Source organism: Salvelinus alpinus, chromosome 35 (genome assembly GCF_045679555.1).
Source record: "Salvelinus alpinus chromosome 35, SLU_Salpinus.1, whole genome shotgun sequence".
Taxonomy (NCBI): domain Eukaryota; kingdom Metazoa; phylum Chordata; class Actinopteri; order Salmoniformes; family Salmonidae; genus Salvelinus; species Salvelinus alpinus.
Window position 1 is genome coordinate 9,562,353 of NC_092120.1, and position 21,038 is coordinate 9,583,390.

The following is a 21,038-nucleotide window of genomic DNA, read 5'->3' on the forward strand; positions in this document are numbered from 1 at the left end:
CAAGAAAAGCGACACAATTTCCCTAGTTAATATTGCATTTTTTTTTAAACATGCATTTTTTTAAACTAAATTTCCAGGTTTAAAAATATATACTACTCTATTGATTTTAAGAAAGGCATTGATGTTTATGGTTAGGTGCATTGGTGCAACGATTGTGCTTTTTTTCGCTAATGCACTTTTGTTAAATCACCCGTTTGTAGGCTGTGATTCGATGATAAATTAACAGGCACCGCATTGATTATATGCAATGCAGGACAAGCTAGTTAAACTAGTAATATCATCAACCATGTGTAGTTAAATAGTGATTATGTTAAGATCGATTGTTTTTTATAAGTTAAGTTTAATTCTAGCTAGCAATTTACCTTGGCTCCTTGCTGCAGTCATAACAGGTGGTCAGCCTGCCACGCAGTCTCCTCGTGGATTGCAATGTAATCGGTCATAATCGGTGTCCAAAAATGCAGATTACCGATTGTTATGAAAACTTGAAATCGGCCCTAATTAATCGACCATTCCGATTAATCGGTCGACTTCTACTCTAAGGCTATATAGTCTTTCTGAATTACGTATACATGCATCATTGCAGACGTGGGGTGATATGAATCTCATTCAACTTATCAATTGAACAGTTAGGCATCTGTTGATTTTGGTACAGAGAGTGATATTCAGGAGCTAGAGCTAGTTCAAGGTTGGATTGTCACAAGTTGAGGCCTCTGAGAATTCTGTGATCAGGGTTATAGAAAAACACTTGTACCGTGACCGGGAGTTCCGTATGGCGGTGCACAATTGGCCCAGCGTCGTCCGGTTTAGGGGAGGGTTTGTCCGTGGGGCTTTTCTTGGCTCATCGAGTTCTAGCGACTCCTTGTGACGAACCAGGCGCCTGTAAGCTGACATCGCGGCTTGTTTCGGAGGACGCATGACTCGATCTTCGCCTCTCCCGAGCCAGTTGGGGAGTTGCAGCGATGAGACAAGATCGTAACTAACAATAGGATATCACGAAAAAGTGTCAAATTTTAAAGCCAAAAATATTTATTTTTTTACCACTTGTACTTCAAACCATTAACTTTTCTTTTGTGTAAGCAATTAAGCAGGTTATGCTTATTATTATGGTAAGCAAAGATCTGTAGGATATGGCATCCGATATGGGTTCTCCTCCATGCAGCTGACGCTACGCTGATTAGGGAGAGGAGCTGCCTGCCCCGTCAGACGCGCACTCTCTTTTTCACATACACACACGTGCGTACTGCACACCGTGTCATTACTGTGGGTTGGGAGAAGAGTAAATGTCACATCTAGAACAGTTGTAACTAGTTAATGTCAGTGTGTGTGTGTGTGATGATGACGACAACAGCGTTCAATGTGTTAGTGTTGAGAGAGCTCTGGAGCTGACCTCAAACCATGCATCTTGTGATGCCTGTTCTAGGATTCCCCTGTGTCCCTATCTAGTGTGTGTGATGTCCTGTCATTGTTAGTGTGGCTTTTAGACCATTAGTGTGTGACTGCCTCATAGCATTAGTGTTTTTATCTGATCTAACGGGACAAAAGCTCCCCCTCTCCACCACCCTCCCTCCCTTTACCTTTCTCACCCCCCATCCACCTCTCTTCATCCCATTACAGGCTCTCTAGAATGGCCTGTAATGGGATCTGAGGCCTTCTGTCACCACAGAGGAGGGAGAGGAGAAGGGGATGAGACTACAGAGGGAGGAGAAGGAAGAAAGGCAGGAGAGGAGAGAGATTGTGGAGAGAAGATTTTGTGTATTTGAAAACTGAGACAACATCCATACCTCTCCTAAGTGTGCACAGTTCCTAAGTAATTTCAATGCACTTTGTCTCAAAGAAGATTCTTCAACTATATATATATATATATTTATTTATTTATTTATTTATTTATTTTAATATCTCTTAGCTGTGCCGTTGAGGAACTAGAGCAAGCACACTAGTAGTTGTTTTGAACACAGCCCAGTATCCCCGCCTTTACCCAATTACTGTTGGTCCATTATAAATCGCAATCTGGGTCAGGTGAGCATAATCTGAGAACTTCTATTGCCAACATGACTAGCTAAATTATAAAATAAGATCTTCGTGTTAGGCTTTCACAAGGCAGGTCATAATTTTGGTTCTCAGAAATGAGTCGTGTGCATTCAGATGCATGGTGCGCAGCAAATTTCCTTCACAACAAACAGGCTCATTCTGTTCAAGACAACCCAGGGTATCACACCAAGTCATCTTGTACAAACATAGTGATCATAAACCTTGACACTATGACATGCGTTTTATGCAGTGTTGGAAAAAGTATGCAATTGTCATACTTGAGTAAAAGTAAAGATGCCTCAATAGAATATGACTCAAGTAAAAGTGAGTCACCCAGTAAAATACTACTTGAATAAAAGTCTGGAAGTATTTGGTTTTAACATTTACTTTTGATAGTTAAGTATATTAATTGCCCAAATATACTTAAGTATGAAACATAAAAGTATTAATCTGTTCAAATTCTTTATTAAGCAACTCGGAAGGCACCATTTTCTTGTTTTTTAATTTACAGATAGCCAGGGGAACACTCCAACACTTAGACATAATTTACAAATGAAGCATTTGTTTTTAGTGAGCGCTAGATCAGAGACAGTAGGGATGACCAGGGATGTTTTCTTGATAAGTGTGTGAATTGGCCAATTTTTCTGTCCTACAAAAATGTTGCAAAAGTTGCCCAGACTAAGCTCTGATGTCATGTATAGCATGTTACTTTACATTCTAATTCTACTATACAGTTAATCGGGTCAAATGTTATTTGTCACATGTGCCGAATATAACAAGTGTAGACCTTACAGTGAAATGTTTACTTACAAGCCCTTAACCAACAATGTAGTTAAGAAAAGTGTTAAAGTATTTACTCAAACTGAAGTAAAAAATAGTAAAAATGTAGAAGTAAATAATTAATGAGCAACAAAAAAAGAACAGTAGCGAGGCTATATACAGGGGGTACTGGTACAGAGTCAATGTGCGGGGGCACAGGTTAGTCCAGGTAATTGAAGTAATATGTAGGTGGAGGTAAAGTGACTATGCATGGATAATAAACAGAGTAGCAGCAGCATAAAAATGGGGTTGGGGGGGACAATGCAAATAGTCCGGGTAGCCATTTTGATTAGCTGTTCAGGAGTCTTATGGCTTGAGGGTAGTGGTAGCAGAGAGAACAGTCTATGATTAGGGTGGCTGGAGTCTTTGGCAATTTTTTGGTGCCTTCCTGACACTGCCTGGTATAGAGGTCCTGGATGGCAGGAAGCTTTCCCCAGTGATGTACTGGGCCGTACGCATTACCCGCTGTAGTGTCTTGCGGTCGGAGGCCGAGCAGTTGCCATACCAGGTGGTGATGCAACCAGTCAGGATGCTCTCGATGGTGCATGTGTAGAACTTTTTGATGATCTGAGGACCCTTGCCAAATCTTTTCAGTCTCCTGAGGGGGAACAGGCGTTGTCGTGCCCTCTTCACGACTGTCTTGTTTGGACCATGATAGTTTGTTGGTGATGTGGACACCAAGGATCTTGAAGCGCTCAACCTGCTCCACTACAGCCCCGTCATTAACCCTATCCTGTCATGTCACATCAGTCATAATGACATATTTAAATCCTGAAAGGATAGAAGGGAGTGCGGAAGGAAGGATGTACTTTAAAAGGGCTTCTGGCTGCCCTAGGGACCATGTCCTCTTTCTCTCCTCTCTCTGTAGTGTTTCTTTCCATCTGAGAGTGATGACATTCACAGGCCTCCATCCTCTTATCCTTAAGCCCCTCTCGGGAGCTGTGTGTGTGTTTACGCGCTCTGATGGTTTAACCGGCTTGTGTGTGTGTGCAGTAGCACAGTTATGGGTCAGTGATTTAATGGGAAATGGAGCAGCTCTTCTGGCCCTCAATGTCCCTAAAGAGACTGACACACACACACAACACACACACACACACACACACAAACACACACACACTGTCTTTCCCCAAAGAGCATGTGTCTGATGTATAGTACAGACACAAGTAACATGTCCCTAAATGTCTCAGGGAGAGAGAGGATCGGTCATTAAGTCTGAGGCAGGTCTCACTTTCAGAGAATCTGAGAAGGAGAAAAGAGCTATGGTACCTTACCTGTGAGTGCGTGCACACAGACACCGCTAGATCTGAGTGAAAGAAGTGTACAGTAACAGGCATTAATATTCTGACACATCTGACCTGTTCTATTCTAGCAGGGACAAAGGCTGTGTGTGATAGGGCCTGGCCCCTTGTCTGTGACTGGTCTCAGTCTATAGCTGTTCTGTATAGCCCTGTTCTCTATAGTCTTGTTCTGTTATTCAGAGACCCCAGACAGCGTGTTGTTGATGACAGACCATTAATCACCTGTCTGTCTCTGGCACACACACACACACACACACACACACACCTCTACCCTAACACACACCTCTCAGCCCCTCTTAGCCAGGACAAAGGTCTGAGTGTAATTGAGTCTTCTGCTTCAAGAGGCTCTCCACCTAACAAAGAGAAACACTAAACCAACACCACACAGACACTGTAGACTAGGAGTTCCTGTTAGCGTGACAGAGAAAGAATGGTTAGGGATGGATAGATGGAGAGACAGATGAAAGTATGTGTCAGGACAGAACAGAGGGACAAAGAGGGAGGGGTAGAGGAAGGGGAGCTGAAGAGGTGGATTGACGAGAGGGGTAAGGCTACACCCATCTACAGCTACTTACATCTCAGGAGAGGGGTGAGGATGGAGGGAAGGTGAAGGTGAGAGGGATAGAAAGAGGGTTGGAAACACTCAAATTAAAGTGGGAGGGAAGGGGAGAGAACCAGATAAATAGAGATGAGCTGGACTAGTGTGTTTCTATTTGAGGAGGTTTTCTGTTGCTGTTCAGGAGCTAGATCTGATTCGTAAGACTCAATACAGACTTGAGGGTTTGGGAAACAGAATTAGGTTCTGAGCTAGTTCGGAATGCATTCCTCTTGATTTCCATAACACACAGACACACAGACGCGCACACACTGTCTTGGTACCATCGGGGTGTGTGCACGTGCATGCACATTTAGAGAATGCAGTCCTCTGGTCCAGTGCAAGCAAACAAGAGGCTGGAAGGGGATGGGGCTAATACACACACCCCTTCCCTGTGGAGTGTGTGACTTGACATGTAATCTAAACTCAGCAGCATCTCCAGGCCTCTAATAAAACACACATCAAAGACATACTAGCAGGCCTGGCATTTAACACACCCACACACGCTATACACATACCGGTAACTGCCAAAATAATGGAAACACTTGAGTAAATGAGGGATACAATGTATGTTGAAAGCAGGTGTTAAATTAATTAAGCAATTTATATCCCATCATGCTTAGGGTCGTATATAAAAATGCACAGTTGCCTATTTTATTTTGGCTATCATGGTTAAGAGATCTGACTTTTTGAAAGAGGGGTCTCAAAGGAGCATAGGGGGTTTAAAGTGTCTGTGTGGGGTTGCACATTTTGGGGAATATTCAGAGGTGTAAACTTTCCATGGGATTTAACGGAAATATATGCAAATTAATATTAATACCGTTTAAATGTAGATGTTTTTTGCATTGGATATATTTACCATATCATATGGAGATAAACCTTTTAACTTGTCATGAGTGAACATAATTGCAAATTATTAAATCATTCCAATAGAAAAAAGAAAAAAAAACTTACGACTCTTCACATGGGATGATTTCACTGAACAAAAAAAATAATTTTGAATGATCCCCAATGATCCATAGCATTTTCCAAAAACGTTGGAAGTTTACATACATTTAGGTTGGAGTCATTTAAAACTCGTTTTTCAACCACTCCACAAATTTCTTGTTAAACAAACTATAGTTTTGGCAAGTCGTTTAGGACATTTACTTTGTGCATGACACAAGTCATTTTTCCAACAATTGTTTACAGACAGATTATTTCACTTATAATTCATTGTATCACAATTCCAGTGGGTCGGAAGTTTACATGCACTAAGTTGACTGTGCCTTTTTAAAAAGCTTGGGAAATTCCAGAAAATTATGTCATGGCTTTAGAAGCTTCTGATAGGCTAATTGACATCATGTGAGTCAATTGGAGGTGTGCCTGTGGATGTATTTCAAGACCTACCTTAAAACTCAGTGCGTCTTTGGGAAAATCAAAAGAAATCAGCCAAGACCTCAGGAAAAAAAAATGTAGATCTCCACAAGTCTGGTTCATCATTGGGAGCAATTTCCAAATGCCTGAAGGTACCACGTTCATCTGTACAAACAATAGTATGCAAGTATAAACACCATGGGACCACGCAGCCGTCATACCGCTCAGGAACGCGTTCTGTCTCCTAGAGATGAACGTACTTTGGTGCGAAAAGTGCAAATCACTCCCAGAACAGCAAAGGACCTTGTGAAGATGCTGGAGGAAACGGGTACAAAAGTATCTATATCCACAGTAAAACGAGTCCTATATCGACATAACCTGAAAGTCCACTCAGCAAGGAAGAAGCCACTGCTCCAAAACTGCCATTAAAAAAAGCCAAGACTACGGTTTGCAACTGCACATGGGGACAAAGATTGTACTTTTTGGAGAAATATCCTCTGGTCTGATGAAACAAAAATATAACTTTTTGGCCATAATGACCATCGTTATGTTTAGAGGAAAAAGGGGGAGGCTTGCAAGCTGAAGAACACCATCCCAACTGTGAAGCACGGGGGTGGCAGCATCATGTTGTGGGGGTGCTTTGCTGCAGGAGGGACTGGTGCTCTTAACAAAATAGATGGCATCATGAGGTAGGAACATTATGTGGATATATTGAAGCAACATCTCAAGACATCAGTCAGTAAGTTAAAGCTTGGTCGCAAAATACCCAAAACAACCTCCTCAGTGTCCACCTCTTGAACATCAGACTCTGAGGTGTCATCCTCACTGTCACTTTCCAACCTTGTTGTCAGGCTCAAAAAGCCTCAAATTTGCCTGGATGGCCACCAATTTTTCAACCCTTGTTGGTCAGCCTGTTGTGTGCCTTGGTGTGTGTGTTCCCAAACAAGGACCAGTTGCTCTCTGAGGCGGCTAATGTTGGTGGGATTTGGAGGATGATGGTGGCAACAGGGGAAAGAGCCTCAGATCCACAAAGTTCCTTCCACCAGGTGGCTGATGAGATATGTTGGCACGACTGCCGTATTGCATCTCCATCCAATGCCCTTGCTTGGAAGTGTACTTCTTCAGACTGCCAAGAACCTTGCCCTCTTCCAGGCCAAGGTGGCAAGACACGGTAGTGATGACACCATCGGTCTTGTTGATCTCTGCACCAGACAGGATGCTCTTGCCAGCATACTTGGGGTCCAACATGTACGCGTATGGGCTTCAGGCAGAAGTCTTCACGCTTTTTAATGCATTTCTGAACTGCAGTTTCCTCTGCTTGGAGTAACAGTCAAGTACGGATTTCTTATCTTACATCTGCAAGCAGAGTCTGAACATCAGACAGGATGGCATTGTCAGGCTGCTTACCACTCTCCCAAAATACTTCATCCAGGAGGATCCTCTTGATGAGGTTGTCCATATCAGCAGACTGTGACATGGCCATTTCTTGGATTGACTCCTTCCCCTCCAGGAGACTGTCAAATGTGATGACAACACCACCCCAACGGGTGTTGCTGGACAGCTTCAATGTGGTGTTCTTATTCAAATCAAAGTTTATTTGTCACGTGCGCCGAATACAACAGGTGTAGTAGACCTTACAGTGAAATGCTTACTTACAGGCTCTAACCAATAGTGCAAAAAAGGTATTAGGTGAACAATGGGTAGGTAAAGAAATAAAACAACAGTAAAAAGACAGGCTATAAAAGTAGCGAGGCTACATACAGACACCGGTTAGTCAGGCTGATTGAGGTAGTATGTACATGTAGATATGGTTAAAGTGACTATGCATATATGATGAACAGAGAGTAGCAGTAGCGTAAAAGAGGGGTTGGCGGATGGCGGTTAGCCAATGTGCGGGAGCACTGGTTGGTCGGTTGGTCTTCTCACTTTGCTTGGTGAGGTAGATTGCTGCTATAACTTGATGCCCCTTCACATGCCTAACAATTTCCTTGGCTCTCTTGTAGAGTGTAGCCATTGTTTTCAGTGCCATGATGTCCTTGAGGAGCAGATTCAATGCATGAGGTCCAAGGTCATCGATGACTGCCTTCAGCTCATCTGCAATGTAGAGACAGATGTGTCTGTTGTACCTTGTGTCTGTGCTCGAGTAGAATACTGGTTGAGGGGTGGAGATGGAGTTAATTATTCCTTGCCCATGAACAATCGACCACTCATCAGAGGTGAACCAGTTGCACACACAGCTTGAGCAAGTCATTCATCAGCATTTCTCTGACTGCGTTCCTCCATTGAGTCAAAAACTTCTGATTCCAGGATGACCATGAGCTGTTGCTATCAATAAGGTGTCTGATTCATCATTTTCACCTCGAATAGAAGTAGAGGGACTTTTGTCAGAGGTTGCTTGTTGTGAGCGCTGAGGGAACTTTATGCACTTGGCCAGATGATTCTGCGTCTTTGTTGCATTCTTCACATATGATTTGGCACAGTATTTGCAAATGTACACAGCTTTTCCTTCTACATTAGCTGCAGTGAAATGTCTCCACACATCAGATAGTGCTCGTGGCATTTTCCTGTAAAGAAAAAAACCCAAATACAATTCCATGTACAGGTAAATAGTTAAGCAGTTAGATTAAACAACTCCTTTGTAAAATAAATGTTTTAAAATGAAACATGTATGGAAATAGGTGAATTAACACTCCTCAATTAGGTTCCTCAATTAGGTGTTATAAGCTAACTTTTTTTTGATGAATTTAAGCAAATTTCACTAATTCCAGGGCTTACTTTGCAAATGTACTTGAACGTTTCAGACCCTTTGCAACCCTGTGTGTGTGTCACCAGATCTCAACCCAATTGAACACTTCTGGGATATTCTAGAGCGGTGCCTGAGACAGCTTTTTCCACCACCATCAACAAATCATCAAATGATGGAATGTCTCATGGAAGAATGGTGTCGGATCCCTCCAATGAAGTTAGACACTTGTAGAGTCTATGCCATGGTGCATTCAAACTTGTGTTGGGCCCACACCCTATTAAGACTCTTTATGTTGGTGTTTTCTTTATTTTGGCAGTTACCTGTACAAAGACATGTTTTGTTAAAGTGTATCGCGTTATTGTATCTGAGCTCATCGTGTGCGTGTGCAGGCTTCAGGTAATAATAAGTTGCTTTGTCTGTAGATGACAGTATGTTTACTGTCTCTAAGGAGACTTAAGATCTGATTATGACAGAGACATGGAGGTGAAAAACTTGACATTTTTCAAAAGCAATTTTCTAGTTTGTTTTAGTCGATTTACAAAACTACATTTAAGAAAAGTACAACATGTCTAAAGTTTACTTTTCAACGTTGCCTGCTCCCTAGCGTGCTCACTACTTAGAAAAGGTAATATTGTAGTGCTTCCCTCTCCCCTTTTCATGACGATGCTTGCAGCCACTTGAGTGAGTGAATGCTAACTACCGACCGGAACATTAAGCTAGCTAAGACTAACAACACAGACTATACAGCTACAAGTAGTGAGTGGAGTTACAAACGGACTATACTAAACAAGTTAAATGTCTTACGTTTTCCACACATAACTACGTGTAGCCTACTTGGACACTGCGTCCCCATATTTCCCACTCTCCCACACCAGATACCCTGAAGACACAGGGCGCTTCTCGCAGGCTTTATTTTCCTACATGGGAGCATTGCGAGCCGTAGGTTGTGATTTTTTGACCTGGCTACATGTACATTGAACAACACAGCAGTTTTCAGCATGTTCTGTTATTTCTGTAGAACAAAATCGATGATGAAGTTGCCTCTTACAATTGGGGTGAATGAGAGGGACTTTTTGTTTTCTGCAATTTGTGGGCATGGTTGAGGGAATTCAATATTACGTGAATGTTGACTGGGACTATCTCTTGTTTCTACAAGGTTCCAGCACTGTTATTACCTACAGTTATAACTCTTCCTGAATCTTAACCCTTACTGCTAGAGGAAAGTATATGAGTTAACCCCATCTCTATAACTGGGTTATACTGTATGTCACACATATGCACTCCCTTTAGCAGCCTCCTCAGTAAATTACGCTCATGTAAACTGTAAGGGAAGTTAACCCTCTGACCATTCATTAACCCTTAACACACGTCTATCTGGATGAAGAATGTACGGCTTGATTTATAGAGATACTTAAACTAACAAATCTAACCATTCTGTACCCCAGCTGCTCTGACAGGGAGAAGTGTGTGTGTGCGCTCCTCCCTACCAGCTGGGAGTCTTCTCCTCTTGAGGTCTCTTTCTCCCCAACTCTTCCCCTGATCTCCCTCTGTCCCTCTCTCTTCCTCTGTCCCTCTCTCTTCCTCTGTCCCTCTCTCTTCCTCTGTCCCTCTCTCTTCCTCTGTCCCTCTCTCTTCCTCTGTCCCTCTCTCTTCCTCTGTGACCCCTGAGGACGGTAATATGTCAGTGATGCTCTATAACCTACCGTCTCATCTGAACTCCTACTTTAATAAAGGCTGGCTAAGGGAGATGAGCTCAGTTTATTTGCTCTTTGCTAAGTGTGTTTGTGTTCGGGCTGAGTGTGTTTGTGTAAAACGCCACTGTAGTAAACATACTCCAGTTCAGTGGATGCGGCAAGTGTCATTAATACTATGCTACCCACTGTGCGTGTTTGAGTTTTGCAGTTCGGTTCCCAGCCTGTCAAAACTGTCATATTTCACTATGAAACTTGGGTAAGGGAGTACAGAGTTGGGAGGGTGAGAGGGTTGATGAATCCAAAGATTGGGACTAACCCCCCCCCCCCCAGCGCACACACACACACACACTGTCCTATCTCTGTGAAATCTGTCTCTCCTTATTTCTCCTCCGAGTCCCCCCGGCAACGTCCCTCTGAGTCAGCAAACAAACAACTATAACTCTCTGTGTGTGCCTGATTGGCTGATGTGTGTTTTGAGTGAAAACAATGTCTGGTTTTATCTTCAGATCAGCTAATAACCCAACATAGCCTGATGATTATGATAGTCCACACACACACGCAAACAAGCTCTTACATTCACACGCTAGCTTACACACGCGTGCATTCCTTGGAGCCGTTGTTGTAATCTTAATTCTTGACCTATTATGTGACCTCTGTGTGCTTCGGTCTACACATCTCTCTCGCTCTGTCTTTCTCTTTGGATTTTCTGAAGATTTGGAATCCTGCCTAATTTCTGTGTTTAGACTATAATATAATGTTGAGATATCTGAGAGATGTCCCTCTCTTGTCTTTGTAGGAGACGTGTCTGGTGGCTCCTGAGTCTCCGTCTGAACAGGCCAGGAGAGTCTTCCAAACCTTCGACCCAGAAGGTAATACTGTTCAACGATAGTCTGATAGTCTCTAGTGTTGGGCGGTATCCAGATGTTCATACCGTTTCAGGAACCATAATGTGGTATACGGTATTACCGGAAGTGCACACAAGGGGCAATATTAAAATAGAAACGCACAACAATTTAGGCAACGGGGATCTTGATCCAGGAGGGGATTGATTGTCTCTGCTGTAACCAAGACGCTTGATCTTGACACTTAGCCATTTAGCAAGCAAGTTAGCAAACCAAATGCATAGCTGGATATCATTTGACACATCTTAGGTTTCTTATAGTTGTAAGCAGTGGCGTAGCACGCACCCCCGCAGACCCTGGTTTATCGGTATTGAATATCATACCATCTGTATTTTCAAATGCCCCAACATACGGTATAAACGGTATATTGCCTAATAGTGTCTCTCTCTCTCTCTCACACACACTCACTCACTCACTCACTCACTCACACACCAATATCCTGGACATGTTATCTTTTCTCCTCTCCTTCCTGGTAGAGCATGTGCCTGTATAACCTCCCACTCCTATCTTCTCATCCTCTCTTTTCCTCATCCTCTGAGCAGGGGTCCTCTCTCGTCTCATCTCTGCTGTTGTTTTGGGGTTAGTGTGTGTGTCAGTTTGTTCAGCTCCTCGTCATTTCGGACGGTCAGCTGCAAGTGACGAGGAATGATGCGAGTCTTCTTGTCACAGGCAGTGTTGCCGGCCTACTCCAGGATCTCAGCAGTTAGGTACTTGAGCACGGTGGCCAGGTAGACTGGTGCGCCAGTGCCCACACGCTGCCTTTGCACAGCAGCCTGTGCACACGGCCCATGGGGAACTGGAGCCCGGCACGGGATGAACGTGTCTTTGCCTTCGCCCTGGCCTTGCCTCCCGTTTTACCTCTTCCACTCATATTGGTAGCTTCAGTAAGTCAGAGAGAGTTCAATTCTGAAGTGTTTAAAGTTCAGCCATTAACTCCGAAGCAGATTCAAACAACTATCTGCCATCCCCGTCCACAACGCCCTAGCAAAACCAAAACCTACTTGAAGGTAATAAATGGACATGGATGGATGTCGAATACTGACTTGTATCACGGGTGACCTAGCTGGAGAAGGGAGGGACATAGAGTTCTACTTCACTCTCTGAGCCTATACTGAGCCTCTACTGAGTCACTGAGGATGTCAGATTCTGAAGCCCCGCTGCTTTCTAATAACTACCCTCTGCTTTTGGTCGTGGAAAGAAGGTGAGCTGAATGAATGATGGGGGGGATACTTTTGATATTATAGTGTATGTGGACACCTGCTCGTCGAACATCTCATTCCAAAATCATGGGCATTAATGAAGTTGGTCTCCTCTTTTGCTGCTATAACAGCCTCCACTCTTCTGGGAAGGCGTTCCACTAGATGTTGGAACATTTCTGTGGGATCTTGCTTCCATTTAGCCACGAGCATTAGTGAGGAAGGGCACTGATGTTGTGCGATTAGGCCTGGCTTGCTGTCGGCATTACAATATATCCCAGAGGTGTTTGATGGGGTTGAGGTCAGGGCTCTTGCAATCAATCAAATTTATTTCAGCCAATGTCACAAAGTGCTATACAGAAACTCAGCCTAAAACCCCAAACGGGAAGCAATGTAGAAGCACAGTGGCTAGGGAAAAACTCCCTAGAAAGCCAGGAACCTAGGAAGAAACTTATAGAAGAACCAGGCTCTGAGGGGTGGCCAGTCCTCTTCTGGCTGTGCCGGGTAGGGATTATAACAGAACATGACCAATATAATCAAACTTTCATAGATGACCAACAGGGAATAGTAATATTTATAATAATCATCATCCATCATCATCACAGTGGTTGTAGAGGGTGCAACAGATCCGCACCTCAGGAGTAAATGTAAGTTGGCTTTTCATAGCTGATCATTGAGGTCGAGGCAGCAGGTGTGGTAGAGAGTCGAGAAAGGCAGTTCCGGTACAAGGAAGCAGTTCCGGTACAGGGAAGCACATCTGGTGAACAGGTCAGGGTTCCATAGCCGCAAGCAGAACAGTTGAAACTGGAGCAGCAGCAAGACCATGTGGACTGGGGACAGCCAGGAGTCATCAGGCCAGGTAGTCCTGAGGCAAGGTCCCAGGGCTCAGGTCCTCCGAGAGAGAGAGTTTGTTAGATGGAGGGAGAGAGAGAGTATGTTTTGTTAGAGGGAGCATACGTAAATTCATACAGGACAGGAGAAATACTCCAGATATAACTAACTGTCCATAGCCCCCCGACACACACTATTGCAGCATAAATACTGGAGGCTGAGACGGGATGGGTCAGAGACTCTGTGGCTCCTTCCGACGATACCCCCGGACAGTGCCATCCAGGCAGGATATAACCCCACCCACTTTGCCAAAGCACAGTCCACACAGCGCTAGAGGGATATCTTCAGTCAGGCCAGTCAAGTTCTCGACAAACCATTTCTGTATGGACATCGCTTTGTGCACTGGTACGTTGAAACAGGAAAGGGCCGTCCTCAAACTGTTGGAATATAATTGTATGCTGTAGCCTTAAGATTTCCGTACACTGGAACTAAGGGGCCAAGCCCGAAGCGTGAAAAACAGCCCCAGACCATTATTCCTCCTCCACCAAACTGTACAGTTGGCACTATGCATTGGGGCAGGTAGCGATCTCCTGGCATCCGCCAAATCCAGATTAATCTGTCGAACTGACAGATGTTGACGCGTAATTCATCACTCCAGAAAACCCATTTCCACTGTTCCAGAGTGCAAAGCTCACCGCCATTGGACCACTCCAGCCAATGCTTAGCATTGCGCATGGTGATCTTAGGCTTGTGTGCTGCTGCTCGGCCATAGAAAACCCATTTCATGAAGCTCCCGACAAACAGTTATTTTGCCGACATTGCTTCCAGAGGCAGTTTGGAACTCAGTAGGGAGTGTTGCAGCCGAGGACAGACGATTTTTATGCGCTACAGCACTCTGTGGTCCTGTTCTGGAGCTTGTGTGGCCTGCCACTTTGCAGCTGAGCCGTTGTTGCTCCTAGACTTTTCCACTTCACAATAACTGCACTTACAGTTGACCGGGGCAGCTCTAGCAGGGCAGAAATTTGACGAACTGACTTGGTAGCATCCTATGATGGTGCCACGTTGAAAGTCGCTGAGCTCTTCAGTAAGGCCATTCTACTGCCAATGTTTGTTTATGGAGATTGCATGGTTATGTGCTCGATTTTATACACCTATCAGCAACGGGTGTGGCTGAAGTAGCCGAATCCACAATTTAAAGGTGTGTCCACATACTTTTGTGTGTGTGTATATATAATGTATGTATGGAGAGATGGCGTTACCCATGGTATGTGTGATTGTCACACTACACGATGAGCGCGTGATGCATGTTGCTGGAGTGTGAGTGTGTTCAGTTGAAGGTCACCGTAGTTATAACACACACCCCCCCATGGACCAGACCTGCACACACATTTGTGTGTTTGTCGCTGTCTTTGATATGTGTGTGTGTGTTCCAGCAGGAATCTTTTCTGACGGCGTAAACAACATTCCTCCGTTTCGTGTTTATAAGAACAATATGCCTCTTGACGTGGCTGAGGGGGTGTGTGCGCCTGTTTGTGTTGTTGAATTTTCGAACAAAGTGAGCCCCACCAGCTGAGAGTGGTCTGTTCTGGTTGCCTCCACACCAAATATGTAGTAAACACACTGACCCGTTCAGACCAGAGAGGGAGAAACAGAGAAATTGATAGGTCTGTTTGCACTGATGTGTTTCTGCTGTTTCGTGAGATTTTTCATTTACGCCATATGGATGTTTATACACACACTAGAACCAGCAGAGCTGAGAGCAGTGTCAAAGCCCTATAAATCTGCCAGTGTCACATCTAGAGTCGGCCCAGTTCACTGTGTTATAGAAGAGAGGCGCCAGAGTGTACACACATCCCATATGCACGCAATAATTTACACACAAAGGTCTCACATGCACGCAATAACACATACACACACAGGTCTCCCATGCATGCGATAACATACACTTAGGTCTCGAATGCATGCATGCATTAACACACAGCTTCGTTAGTGTTTCACACAGAATTTGAAACTTAGGGTAAAGCTATGACTCAGCTGTAGTTCTTCCCATGTACAACACACATACTGTACGCGTGGCGCGCACACACAATCATATGTTAGTGTTTTAAGTAGATGGGTAGGACATGCGCGCACACACGTGGTAGTGTTTTAAAGCTGGTCCTCTCAGGTAGCGAAGTCATAGCTGAGGAATGTAGGTTAGACAGAGGAGAGGACAAGGCCGGCATTCGTGCATTTGCGTGTGTGTTCTTACATGTGTACATATGTGTTTGTGTGTGATGAGTTACCTCCGTTAGCACAATGTAAACTGTGTGTTCAGTCTGCGTGAAGGCCTGTCCTGTCTCAGTGCCACTGGGACTTGCTGATAATGGGGCACCCTCTTCACCCCACCTCTTTGATAATGACTCCCAGAAAACAAAGACAGAATTGCTGAGGAGTCTGAGGCCTGTCTCCTTGTTGTGTTTGGACTAAAATTCTCTGACAAATATTGTCTCTTTCTCTCCCTCTAGATAACGGCTTTATTCCAGACTGTCTGTTGGAGGAGGTGATGAAGGCACTAGACCTCGTCTCAGAACCTGAATACTAGTAAGCGTGTGTGCTCTTGTCCAGCCGCCTCAGCTAATGTTTCGCTGCTGTTGGGTAAAGAGCAGAGAAAACACAGACAGAACCAGAGAGCGAGAACACTAAACGTCCAGAGAAAGAGGGCAGGGGATGATGGCGGGGGGTGGGGGCATTAAACTGCTAGCAGGAAGACTGAGGAAATGCTTTAATGTGCTGCTTCAAACAAGGTTCGGGTTAGCCCCGCCTTAAGGTCAGCCTAGATCAGTCATCAGCTGACCTGACCACACCAACCTGGACAGCTTTCACACTGTGGGGACAAGACTGACCAGTTCAAGTTACAATGGCAGAAAAGTTAGCTGAATATAACCATATTTTTTAGAAAAGACAAGCCGCACACTCTGCGCCTCCGACGCAATACATTTAACAAACGTTTCGACAGCTATGTTGGCTTCAGGGTTTCATCTATAACCATGTTTCTAACTAGCTGGATTAGTGTGTGTATGTAAATGTGTGTGTTTGTTTAAAAATGTGCGACTGATGAGGATATGTGTGTCACAAGTTCACCACATAAACAAACACTAAACATCAGGATGTAATTGAGGGTTTACAGTGGGAAATAGTTCGATTCAAAGGGCTTTATTGGCATGGGAAACATGTTTACATTGCCAAAGCAAGTGGAATAGATAATAAACAAAAGTGAAATTAACATTGGCAGTAGAATGGCCTTACTGATGACCTCAGTGACTTTCAATGTGGCACCATCATAGGATGCCACCTTTCCAACAAGTCAGTTTGTCAAATTTCTACCCTGCTGGAGCTGCCCCGGTCAACTGTAAGGGCTGTTATTGTGAAGTAGAAATGACTAGGAGCAACAACTGCTCAGCCGCGAAGTGGTAGGCCATACAAGCTCACAGAACGGGCCCGCCAAGTGCTGAAGCGCATAGCGCGTAAAAAATAATCTGTCCTCGGTTGCAACACTCACTACAGAGTTCCAAACTGCCTCTGGAAGCAACGTCGGCACAAGAACTGTGGGTTTTCATGGCCGAGCAGCCGCATACAAGCGTAAGATCACCATGCGCAATGCCAAGCATCGGCTGGAGTGGTGTAAAGCTCGCTGCCATCAGACTCTGGCGCAGGGGAAATGCGTTTTCTGGAGTGATTAATCACGCTTCACCATCTGGCAGTCCGACAGACGAATCTGGGTTTGGCGGATGCTAGGAGAACGCTTCCTGCTCCAATGCATAGCGCCAATTGTAGTTTGGTGGAGGAATAATGGTCTGAGGTTGTTTTTCGTGGTTCGGGCTTGGCCCCTTACTTCCAGTGAACAGATATCTTAATGCTACAGCATACAATGATATTCTAGATGATTCTGTGCTTCCAACTTTGTGGCAACAGTTTGGGGAAGGCCCTTTCCTGTTTCAGCATGAAAGTGCCCCCATGCACAAAGACAGGTCGATACAGATGGTTTGTCGAGATCGGTGTGGAAGAACTTGACTGGCCTGCACAGAGCCCTGACCTCAACCACATTGAACACCTTTGGGATGAATTGGAACTCTGACTGCGAGCCAGGCCTAATCGCCCCAACATCAGTGCCCAACCTCACTAATGTTCTTGTGGCTGAATGGAAGCAAGTCCCCGCAGCAATGTTCCAACATCTAGTGGAAAGCCTTCCCCAGAGGAGTGGAGGCTGTTATAGCAGCAAAGGGGGGACCAACTCCATATTAATGCCCATGATTTTGAAATTAGATGTTTGACGAGCAGGTGCCCACATACTTTTGGTCATGTAGTTTTGTATTTACAATCGTGTTTGTGCTTCACTGGTTGCCCTTTTAGTGTGGCAACCGGTCACAAATATTGCTGCTGTGACGGCACACTGGTATTTCACCTAATAGATATGGGAGTTACCAAAATTGAATTGTTTTCAATTTCTTTGTGGGCCTGTGTATTCTGAGGGGAATATGCCTCTCTAATATGGTCATACATTTGTCAGGAGAACAGAACCGTTATTTTAAAAGCTTGAGAACAGGTTAATCTAGTCCCACAACAAAACGTCCATGCAAAGCCCTCCAGTATCTGCCTGGAAGCTGAAAATATTTGCCTGTGCTTGTTAAGGTTACCTGCCCCTCTCCCTCTGTAGCCTACTGATGTTACATTGTCGCTGGATTCAGAAGATGGGGAGTTTTTTTCATTAGCTAGAGAAGAATGGATTAACTTGTTCAATGTTGGTTACGGATACTATAGACCTAGAAAAAAGAAAAATGTAAGACGTGTTTTTAAATTCTGGTGCTGCTCTGCACACACAAGCTAAATTAGCTAGCACAAGCTTGTTAGCTAGCTAGCTGACAGAACATTCGAAGTTCCTCTGTAGAAGCCGCTCCTCCTAGGTATAATTCTGTGAACCTAATTCATATAATGCAGGTCATAACAAAATGCCCAGCGCTTCATGCCTCATCCTCAACCCCAGGGATGCAAGAAATCGCTGCTAGGGGGAAATGCAGGTTTTAACTAATTAAATAAACGAAGAATATGATCTACATGATCAGTCTCTGTGTGTAAAATAAAAAGTGGTTAATGTGAACCTAACTCACAGCTGAAAAATGTAAAGAAAGCAATACAATGTTATTTGTTGCCTAGACTTTACTGCAAATGACACTCAAGTCTTGAGAAAAAAACAATACACTAATATTGCAGTTAGCCATGACTGCCTTTATAATAGAACGCTTGTGACCACACATAAATATTGCACTTGGGGAAAAAAACATCTTATTTTTGGGCTACACTGCACATTATTACGTTGTACACTTTCTGCCTGTGGACATCTGTTCTACAATGTGCCAGCGAAAGAGGGAAAGTGTGTGGTGTTCCTTTCACCTCTATAGTGGCATCCAGCTTAAGCCAGGCCCAGCTCCAGCTACACTTGATCCCGGAATCCACTTGTTGAACAAGCAACGCCTCATTTTCACCTAATTCTCTCATTCTGAAAATGAATCACATACTGTAGAGGGAAAACATTAGTTAACAGATAGTGGTTAGTTTGTAAGCTAGTTAACATTTCACACAGATTGCCAGGGTCCAGTAAGCACCTAACGCGCAGCCTAGTGGTTAGAGCGTTGGACTAGTAACCGGAAGGTTGCAAGATCGAATCCCTGAGCTGACAAGGTAAAAATCTGTCGTTCTGCCCCTGAACAAGGCAGTTAACCCACTGTTCCTAGGCCCTCATTGAAAATAAGAATTTGTTCTTAACTGACTTGCCTGGTTAAATAAAGGTGAAAAAAAAATGTTGAACTTGAACGGCAAGAAGTCGTATACCAGTTAATACTATAGCGAATTGGTTAGGTTACTAATGTTGGCTCATCTGATGTTGTAACATTAGCTAGCTATTGTTAGCTGTCTGACTTTATTAGCAGGCTAATTTTCACACCATAAACGCAATAATTTTATCAGATTTGGCTAATGTTGCTTAACATTTCTCTGGCTAGCTACGGAGAATTCAATCCAGCTAGCAAGATACTTAACAATGCTAATACTTGATCCACCACACTTTCTCCCTCACCACAAACTTTCCAAATGCCAGTAGTTTTTCGGTTACAGCTCATGAAGTACGCTTCATCACCTTCTCACCCCCATCTCCGTGGTCAGGCTTCTCACCTAATGTTACCTCTTCGTTATCGTTCAGGGGACGCGCTGCTGGGGGGGGGGGGGACGAGCTCAGAATGGGATTTTTGTTTTGTTTTTAACAGTCATCCAACTCGGAATCTCTGGCGTCTTTCTCTGACCTGAAAATCAATGATGTCATGATTTGACCTCATTTTCCCCCCACTTCCCAGTTTAAGGTAGTTTCCCAGTTTAAGGTACAGACACAATCACTGTCACCATGCAATCCTTCATCTATACATTTCTGTGGGGATGTCTTATGGTTAAAAGCAGTGTTTGAATTGATGGGATATGTGAGGATATAGGCCTTGTTATAGAGACGTGCAAAAAGCACATGTTACCACTTGTTTGTTTAGCCATAGGAAAAGCAACGGTCCAGATTTTATAAAGTGATCTAGGCTGTAACAATGATAAACTCCACAATTATGTCCGCAGTCTACTAGCCTATCGAAGGTCTTGCGCAGCCTAAACATCACAGGAAAATGTTGTTGGTTTATTAAATGCTTCATAATGTAGAGCTGTGCAAAATACCAAAAAGTTAGAATCGGTATGGGTCTATGCATCGACCAAACACCTTAATAGATATAAACATTATTCAGGAGAATCCCAGCCTGTTTTGATCACAGATCATGATGAAGCCTGAACATTGATTTAGCACACAATTGCTTACATATTTGATACACGTGAAGACCTATATTTAATCTGGAATTGACAAACAAAAGCCTGACTAGGATCCCGACTTTCCCCCACGTCATATTTATTACCAATTAGGCTAAATGTATTCCTATTAATTTGCATAGGCTAACCATTGCAATTAATGTTATTTACCATCTTCTGCTTTTTATGAATAAACAGGCATCAGAGTAAACATATCATTTCAATGCCCCCCCCACATTGTTACTTTTATTTTAGCTTTATTTAACCAGGTAAGCTAGTTGAGAACAAGTTCTCATTTACAACTGCGACCTGGCCAAGATAAAGAAAAGCAGTGCGGCACATACAACAACACAGAGTTACACATGGAATAAACAAACATACAGTCAATAATACAATAGAAAAGGTCTATATACAGTGTGTGCAAATGAGGTAGGATAAGGGAGGTAAGGCAATAAATAGGCCATAGATGCAAAATAATTACAATATAGCAATTAAAAACGAGTGATAGATGTGCAGAAGATGAATGTGCAAGTAGAGATACTGGGGTGCAAAATAAATAAAATTAATAACCGTATAGGGATGAGGTACTTGGATGGGCTATTTACAGATGGACTGTGTGCAGTGATCTGTGAGCTGCTCTGACAGCTGGTGCTTAAAGTTAGTGAGGGAGATATGAGTCTCCAGCTTCAGTGATTTTTGCAGT

The 21,038-nt window shown here is 43.7% G+C and overlaps 1 protein-coding gene across 2 annotated transcripts in view; it reads left to right on the forward strand.

The window, feature by feature from the left end:
• The window catches only part of LOC139564676 (ubiquitin carboxyl-terminal hydrolase MINDY-3-like), a 45,481-nt gene that overhangs the window by 13,193 nt on the left and 11,250 nt on the right, over positions 1–21,038 (forward strand). For both annotated transcript variants that reach the window (XM_071384414.1, XM_071384415.1), the window contains 2 exons: positions 11,333–11,405; positions 15,973–16,048. In XM_071384414.1, the coding sequence (XP_071240515.1) occupies positions 11,333–11,405; positions 15,973–16,048 (149 nt within the window). The remainder of the gene's footprint in view (positions 1–11,332; positions 11,406–15,972; positions 16,049–21,038) is intronic.